At 59.6% G+C, this 8,314-nt stretch overlaps 1 protein-coding gene across 1 annotated transcript; it reads right to left on the reverse strand.

Annotated features, from left to right (window-relative positions):
- Positions 1 to 840: 840 nt before the first annotated feature.
- On the reverse strand, positions 841 to 7,709 carry PAIP2B (poly(A) binding protein interacting protein 2B). The gene is made up of 4 exons (XM_034065040.1): positions 7,652 to 7,709; positions 2,547 to 2,699; positions 1,732 to 1,911; positions 841 to 1,104 (listed from the first exon to the last, which is right to left on the reverse strand). Exons 2-4 carry the CDS (start codon positions 2,691 to 2,693, stop codon positions 1,048 to 1,050), a joined length of 384 nt encoding a protein of 127 aa, XP_033920931.1. The 5' UTR covers positions 2,694 to 2,699; positions 7,652 to 7,709; the 3' UTR covers positions 841 to 1,047.
- Between the last annotated feature and the right edge of the window lie 605 nt (positions 7,710 to 8,314).

An 8,314-nucleotide genomic window follows, 5' to 3' on the forward strand; every position in this document is an offset into this window, starting at 1 on the left:
AGCTCTGCTCGCTGTTGGTTATGGTCCAGTAACCCCAGGCCCTCCCAGAAGGAGCCAATGGAGCTGAACTGGGGCCAGGGCTGTGGAGAGGCCATGAGCTTCCATCTCAAATCCTGAATCCCACTCCATTAATGGCTCTGGGAATGCTGGGAGCACTGCAGGGGTGAGCAGCAGCTCCTGCCTGGAGCCAGAACTTATCCCTCCCCTCTCCAGGAGCTCTGGATACAGGATCCTGAGCCTGGATTCCCAAAGGAGAACCAGGAGCATCCAGGTGGTGGTTGAGGAGCTGAAGCCCAAGGGGATGGAGATGCCCAAGAGGGGGACTGGAAACGGGATGAGCTTTAAGATCCCTTCCAACCCAAACCATTCCAAGACGGCTTCCAGAGGATGCCTCTCTTGTCCCAGGGAAGCAGCTCCACACCAGCTCCCTCCTGCTCCCTTCTGGTCTTCCTGGGATTCACTTCCAAGGTACATGGACAAGCTCCAGATCTTGAGGGTAGGAATCCTTAAGGAGAAGCTGTGTTTTCCAGGAGCTGCCTTCCCTTGGGATGGATGCATGGATGCATGGATGGGTCTGCTCATCCCAAAGAGCTCCCCCAGGCCCTGAGGCAGTGCAGGAGTCAGTGTTTGGGATTCACACTCCCACCTCACCTGGGAATCCCGTGTCCCGGGAGCAGGGAATGCCAGCAGGGCCCCTGGGGAGGGTACAGGGGGATCCCTATGGATCCTACTCAAACAAGGCGATGGGTTGGGAGCGCACATGGAAATGGGCTTGGGAAGCAGAGGGAAGTGCTGGGCTCCAGGATAGGCCGAAGGGCAGGAGTCCTGGGAAGCAAAAACTGCCCCCAAAAGGTGATACATGATAAAAAGGAGGGGTTCAAAAAGAAACCTGGGGGGGAAGAAGAAGGTACTTGAAGCATAGAGGAAGATTCACCACGTGGCAGCGGCTCCGCATGGTGCAGAGTCCAGCGGGGGCTGCTCCGCTCCCTCCATCCCCATCACATTCCCAAAGCAGGGATACAGTCCTTCCAGAGCCTGCCAGGCTGCTCAGTACTTCACACCAGGCACGAACTCCTTGGCATCTGGATTCAAGTTGCTTTTGCTCTGGAAGAGAAGATGGAGAGGGATCATTGAGGGTTCAAACGCTGCTCTCCCCCACATCAGCATCATCCCATAGGAACTGGTGAGGTGAGGATGGTGCCATGGATGTGACTCGGCCCTTGTGTCCTCACACACCTGGGGATGGTGCTGAGCAAGTGCCAGCTCCAAGGGATCTACTCCCAGAGTGGGATTTGATGGGGAAAACACAGGAGGATGTGGTGTGTGTCTCTCCCTGCTTTGGCACAGGGATGGGCTTGCTCCAGGACCAGTCTGTTACCATGGAATCCCAGCCTGGTTTGGGTTGAAGGGACCTTAAATCCCATCCAGTTCCAACCCCTGCCATGGGCAGGGACCCCTTCCACTGGAGCAGCTGCTCCAAGCCCCTGTGTCCAACCTGGCCTTGAGCACTGCCAGGGATGGGGCAGCCACAGCTCCTCCATTCAACCCCTTCCAATGTCCCCCCACTTCCCTGTATCCCATCCAACCCTCCCCTGGGGCAGGTTCAAGCCATTCCCCTTGGCCTGTCCCTACATCCCTTGCCCCAAGCCCCTCTCCCCCCACTGCCCCTCGGGACCCCCCCAGGTCCTGTGCCCATCACTGACCCCCCAGCACATCCCTCATGCTCCTTACCAGGATGTCCTCTGACCCGTGGTGCCCATCGCAGACCGAGAGCCCGTTCAGCTGCTGCTGCAGCTGCCCCATGCCCTGGGGCAGGTCCCGGGATGGGATGAACCAGTCCTGGTCCTCCTCCTCCAGCATCTCCTGGAAGCAGCGATCCAGGAACTCCTGCTCCTGCAGCTCCTCCTCCACCTGCCCGAGAGAGGCACCAGTCACACCATGGGAAGGGGCTGGGGGCAATGGGAATGGCTTGAACCTGCCCCATAGGAGACTGGGATAAGCTCTTAGGCAGAAGCTGTTCCCTGGGAGGGTGCTGAGGCGCTGGCACAGGGTGCCCAGAGAAGCTGTGGCTGCCCCATCCCTGGCAGTGCTCAAGGCCAGGTTGGACACAGGGGCTTGGAGCAGCTGCTCCAGTGGAAGGGGTCCCTTGGAGCTGGATGGGATTTAAGCTCCTTCCACCCCAACCAGGCTGGGATTCCATGGTTCTATGATGTTTGAGCTTGGATTGCCCCATTCCAGTCTTCCACCCAGATCAAGGGGCACCCACTGCAGGAGCTCAGTGCTGACCCACTCCAAGCGCTGCTGTTGAGGCTGCTCCTCTCCCTCCAGCTGAGCACATCCCAAAGGATGCTCTGGATGAGCATAGCAAAGCCCATCAGGTGATGGAGCCATCCCCATCCCTCTGAGGAAAAGCACAGGGAGGGGTTTATTCCAGCTCCATCCATCCCATGTCCTTAGGGGCTGATCCAACACTGTATAGATGGGGCTCTCAGTGCCATGGGTCAGTGGTGGCCTTGGCAATGCTGGCATCACCCTCCTGCTCTTACCTGTCTGTTGAAGTCTTCTTCGTTCTCCATCCACATGTACTCTGCAAAGGGGTTGTTCTCCTTCTCATCGTGGCCGTTCACTGCTTGCTCCTCTTGGGATTTGGGGCTGGATCCCGTCGGGCTGCTGAGCTCGGACCCATTCATCATTATGGACTGTGGGGAGGAGAACATGGGGGTGAGGAGCTTGCCCCTGTCCCCATCCCATGGCCATGCTGGTGGGGGCAGCCCAAGAGCCAGCAGCTTCCAGGCTCCTGTTTTCAAGGCTATTCCCTTCTTCTCCATGGGTTTCATCCATCCGGGATAATTGTGAGCACAGCTTGGGAAGGCTCCAGCATCCCAAACCCATCCCAGCATCCCACCACAAAGCACACCCAAAGGCCACAGCCAACCCTATAGCACCACAGTGCTCCCTACCCCAAAATACTCCAGTTCTGGCAGCACATCGCTCATGTCCCTTTATTTCTGCCATAATTCCTTGGGTTTTAGAGGGAATTCCCCTAAAATCCCTTTGGTTTGTGGCCTGGAAGTAGCCTTTTCCTAAAGGAGATCTTTAGAGCCACAGTACCACGGCTTGAAGCAAGAGAGTCCCTATGGGATCCCAAACCTCAGCTCCTGGAGGGTTCCCAGGAGCAGACAGTGGGAAGGATGGATAGACTGAGAAATGAGAGAGAATTCCATAGGAAAACCTATGGAATAGCCATAATATTCCATAGGAATAACCTATGGAATAGCCAAACACTGACTAAGCCAACACAACCTGGATGACAGGTTGGACACAGCATGGACCACAGCTCTCTGGTGCAGGATTACCTGGAGCTGAGCAGCACCCAGCACTGGGATGAACTGGAGAGCATCCCGCAGGAGAGGGGCTGGAAAACAGGAATTCCCAGGGGGAAAAGTGCTCTGGTTTGCTCAGAGGAATCATGGAATGGGTTGTGTCCAACCTGGACCTGAACACGGGCACAGCTGAGCATGGGGTGAGGGTCCTCTCCCAGCCAAACCATTCCCGTGTTCCCTTTGGGATCAGCAGGGAGCTGAGCCCTGGATCGGGATCTGAGCCCTGGATCGGGATCTGAGCCCTGGATCGGGAACTGAGCCCTGGATCGGGATCTGAGCCCTGGATTGGGATCTGAGCCCTGGATCGGGATCTGCTTTGTTCCACCCAAAGAACCTGTCCTGCAGGAGGAGCCATGAGGAGCATCCTGCTCCTGCTTCCCAACCCTTCCCTGCTCCCACAGCTCCCCATGGCTGTGGGGCCTGAGGAGAAGCCCCTTTGATGGGGAGGAAGAGGTGCTGAGCTCCAACCGCTTCCCTATGGATCCTCCCTATGGATCCTCCCTATGGACCTCCTCTGGAGCATCTCTGTGCAGCAGGGACCAAACCTGATCCCAGCATTGGGGCAGTGCCCCCTGCATCCCTATGGGGATGTTCACCAGCATCCTTTGGGCTGGAGTTAATACAGCAGAGACAAACTCAGGCTCCAGTGGGATGCTGCTCCCATCCCAGCCTTTAGGAGCTCATGGAGACTCTCAGAGGTCCATGATGTATCCCGGTATTCCTAAAGCCATGGCTGGACCCTCAGGAACTGCTCCTGTAACTCCTGGGAGAGGCTTAATTCCCATCATTTCCCTGGGATGCTCACTGGGTTTTCCCTATCCTTGCATCCCAACCTCCTCTGTTAACTTAAGCCATTCCCAACCTTCCTGCTGGAGCCAGAGGTTTCCAAACAGCTCCCAGCTCCTTCCCCATGTGTGTTTTCCAGCCTGGCTCCATGGATGCTTGGGCCTGGGCGGGATTTCTGAGTCAGCTCCATGGAATATGCATGGAGCCAGGGGAATTCTGTTGAGCTCAGAGCATTCCAGCTCACAGGCACTGAGGAATCTGCTGCCTTATAACGAAGCCTTCTTGGATTTCCTCCTCTTTTCCCTTGGAAAATGGAGCAGATGATGAAAACAAAGGCAAAGGAGCTTCGGGATGGGGAGTGGGAGCTCCGACTCCTCATCCAGAGCACTGGAAGCGCCTCCAAGGAGCTGCTCATCCCCTTCTGGAGCATGGAAATCCCAAGGAGCTGCATGGAGCTGGAGGCTCTGCACAAACATCTCCTGCTTATCCCATGCTCCCACACTCCCTTCCAATACCCTCCCCCTTCACCATGAACTTCCTTGTATCCCATCTCAGTCTCCCCTCGGGTAGGTTCAAGCCATTCCCCTTATCCCATCCCTCCATCCCTCATCCCAAGCCCCTCTCCAGCTTTCCTGCAGCCCCTTTAGGCACTGGAGCTGCTCCATCCCAAGGGCAGGACCTTACCCTTGAGATGCACCAAGGGCAGAAGCCTCATGGACCAACCTCATACAGCTGAGGAATTCCTGAAGGGAAAACATTCCATGGGTCCCATTTTGGGCTGGCTTCACCCCTCTGAGCATCCCTTCCCTATGCCAAGTGTGGCAGGAGCCGCATTCCTGCCCTTATCCCATCGGGACCTCTGCATCCTCCCGGAGCCAAAACCCCAGCAGAGGTTCTGGGATGGATCCATGGATTCAGAGGATCCAGCAGGATCTGAGATGGAGAAGCTGTGGCTGCCCCATCCCTGGCAGTGCTCAAGGCCAGGTTGGACACAGGGGCTTGGAGCAGCTGCTCCAGTGGAAGGGGTTGGGAATGGATGGGATTTAAGGTCCCTTCATCCCAAACCACTTTGGGATCCTCTCCGTGCCGTTTCCCAGCTCTCCTCCTCCCTGCCTGCCCCCAGCTCCCAGCAGGATCAGGGATGGGGTTGAACTCAACCTCCCCCCCACAGCACTTTGGCTTCAGCATCCCCCACATTAGGGAATCCCTAAGGAGAAACCCAGTTCCTTCCCCACCATTCCCAGTGCAGAAACTCCCCATAGCAGAGAAACTGGAGCACAAACTGGTCCCCAGGCCGGAGCCTGGGAGGGATGGATCAGGGGGACAAGAGGCCACCCCTCTGCTCCTGCAGGCAGCAATGGGAGAAGGGACCTCATTTCCCAAGGGAATGCCGGGATTCCCGTGTCAGCTCTCACACATCCTCCTCCTGTGTTGCACAGGTTGGGCCGGTTCAGCCCCACTTCCACCTCCTCCTCCTCTGCCCACCTGCAGCCATTCCCATGCCCTCATCTCCCTTTGCAGATAAGCTCCCTGCAATCCCGATCCCAGCTGCTCCTTTTCCCTGCCAGCATTCCCAGTTGGATCACACTGGGGAACCTTCTACCAGGCTGCCACTCACGCTCCAGCTCCCCTGCTCCAGAGCTTCTCCTTCCCATTATCCCTATCACTGGAGCTGGAGCCCTGATGCAGCTTTTGGGAGTCTCCCAGTGCTCCCACCAATTCCAGCCCTCCACATGGAGGAGGGCAGCTCTTCCAGGCCTATGTCACCATAGGCTGGCTCTTGGCATCCCTCCTCCTGCTCCCTGGCCTGCAGCAGATGGGGAGCTCTCCATATGGATCTCCCTACGGATCCATCCCAGTTGGAAGCAGGACAAGCTCCTCCATTCCCAACCCCTTCCACTGGAGCAGCTGCTCCAAGCCCCTGTGTCCAACCTGGCCTTGAGCACTGCCAGGGATGGGGCAGCCACAGCTTCAACCCATTCCCATGTCCCATCACCCTCATAGGGAGGAACTTCCTTGTATCCCATCCAGCTCTTCCCTCTCCCAGCTGGAAGCCCAAGCTCCTCATCCCATCCCTGCATCCCTTGTCCCAAGCTCCTCATCCCATCCCTGCATCCCTTGTCCCAAGCTCCTCATCCCATCCCTGCATCCCTTGTCCCAAGCTCCTCATCCCATCCCTGCATCCCTTGTCCCAAGCCCCTCTCCAGCTGGAGATGCACTGGAGCTGCTCTCAGGGCTCCCCCAGCCTGTCCAGCCCAGGGGCAGGACCTTGCCCTTGAGCTCTATGGGGCTCCCACCTCCACAGCGTGTCCAGGTCCGTCTGGATCCCATCCCTTCCCTGCAGCGTGTGGGTCACAGCACAGCTCAGCACCAGGGCAAGGCAGGGGCAGTGACCAGGAGCAGCAGCTTCACCTCTGTCTGCACTGAGGCCCCACATTCCCTATGGACACATCCCAGGCTTCACCCCATGGACACAGGGGCTTGGAGCAGCTGCTCCAGTGGAAGGGGTTGGAACTGGATCATCTTTAAGATCCCATCCAACCCATTCCATACTGGGATGATTCCAAAGGAAGCACAGCCACTTCCAAGGGTATTTCCCATGTATTTCCACCCCAGTGCACGGGGATCCCAACTCACACAAGCAAAGCTCTACACAAGACACCCCTTCCTGCGGTGTCTCCAGCTAAGGGGACACAAGGAGCAGACCCCACCGCGTGTCCCATGGAGCTGTCGCCCCATCGGGCCCTTCCCTACCTGTGCAGGAGGCTCCTGCGGCAGCCCCAGACGTGTCCCTGCACGCAGGGCTGAAACCTGAGGAACCAGCCCGTAACTGAACACCCCCAGGGCAGGAGCCAGGAGCCGGCTGCTCCATGGGGAACCTGCTGCGGCCGCATCCATCCCATGGGAATGCCGTATCCATCCCCTGGGAATGCGGCAGGAAGGGGCCAGGGCAGGACAACGACCCCTCCGGAGGGGGATCCTACCCGTGTGCCGCATCCCGACCCTCCGCAGCACCCACGGGGCCGGGATAAATGGGATGAGCCGGCTTCCAACCACCGCACGTTGGGATGCCTGACCCCGGCGCTGGAATCCCTCTGGAGCAACGGCACCGGCCGGGAACACCGACCCTGTCCGCTGTGTGTCCTATGGGAGCGGGTCCAAGGGGATTAGGGATGATCCATCTCCCCCCGCCCCATGGCTGCGCTGCCCGCATCCCTCCCCACACGGGGGGTATCCGGCCCCACAGACCCGGCCGGGGGGCAGCGGGGCCCGGTGAGCCGAGGCCTGCACCCCCCGGAGCACCCCCCGGCCCATGCCCGGTGCTGCTGGAGCCCATGGCCGGTGCTGCCGGAGCCCGGCCCGGCCTGAGGCCTGCACCCCCCGGAGCACCCCCCGGCCCATGCCCGGTGCTAAGAGGCCCATGCCCGGTGCTGCCGGGGTCCGGCCCGACTTGAGGCCTGCACCCCCCCCCCCCCCGGTACCTGCGGCCGGGCCCGGCCGATGCCGCTCCGGGCCGCGCACCCTCCGCTCCCACCGCTGCGCCCGCCCAGTGTGGTGAAGCCCCGCCCACCCGCCCCGCCCTACCAAGGTCCGGCGACCCCATTGGTTAAACGCTTCCCGAGTCCCCGCCTCCCTCTGAGCTCTTCTAAAGGTGATTGGTCTAAAGGAGGAGACAGCTCGTGGTGATTCCGTCAGCACGCTGTCAATCAAGCGCTTAGCCCCGCCCACTCATGCAGCCCTCTCATTGGAGACCCGCCTCCGCCACCGAGCATCCTGATTGGTTCATAGCGAGGGGCGGGGTTGGTAGGACTCACGCGTGGCCCACGTGGGGTCAGAGAGGCGGGGCCTCAGCGGGGTGGGCGGAGCCAGCAGGCCATGTAAATAACCACATAGCCCCGCCCCCTTCTGTCGCACAGTGATTGACAGGAGCGTCAGCCAATAGGAAGAGCCGTCACAAAACCCCCGCCCCGCCGCGTGGGGAGCGCTGCTACAGAGGCGCTGATTGGGCGGGTGGATGTAAACACATCGGAGTGGGCGGGGAATCCCGGGACGCCCGCGGTCACGTGGCGGGCGCGTGGCTCCGGGGCGGGTGAAGTACGGGGGGGGGGACCGGGAGGGGGGGGGAGGAGTCAAAGGTGGGGGGG

Source organism: Melopsittacus undulatus, chromosome 7, assembly GCF_012275295.1.
Source record: "Melopsittacus undulatus isolate bMelUnd1 chromosome 7, bMelUnd1.mat.Z, whole genome shotgun sequence".
Taxonomy (NCBI): domain Eukaryota; kingdom Metazoa; phylum Chordata; class Aves; order Psittaciformes; family Psittaculidae; genus Melopsittacus; species Melopsittacus undulatus.

Excerpts from the sequence above, each read along its gene's own strand:
- PAIP2B (XM_034065040.1), bottom strand. The coding sequence starts at position 2,693 with ATGATGAATGGGTCCGAGCTCAGCAGCCCGACGGGATCCAGCCCCAAA. Across the intron at positions 1,912-2,546 it reads AAGAAGACTTCAACAGACAG|GTGGAGGAGGAGCTGCAGGA; the intron begins GTAAGAGCAGGA and ends TCTCTCGGGCAG. Across the intron at positions 1,105-1,731 it reads ACGGGTCAGAGGACATCCTG|AGCAAAAGCAACTTGAATCC; the intron begins GTAAGGAGCATG and ends CTTCTCTTCCAG.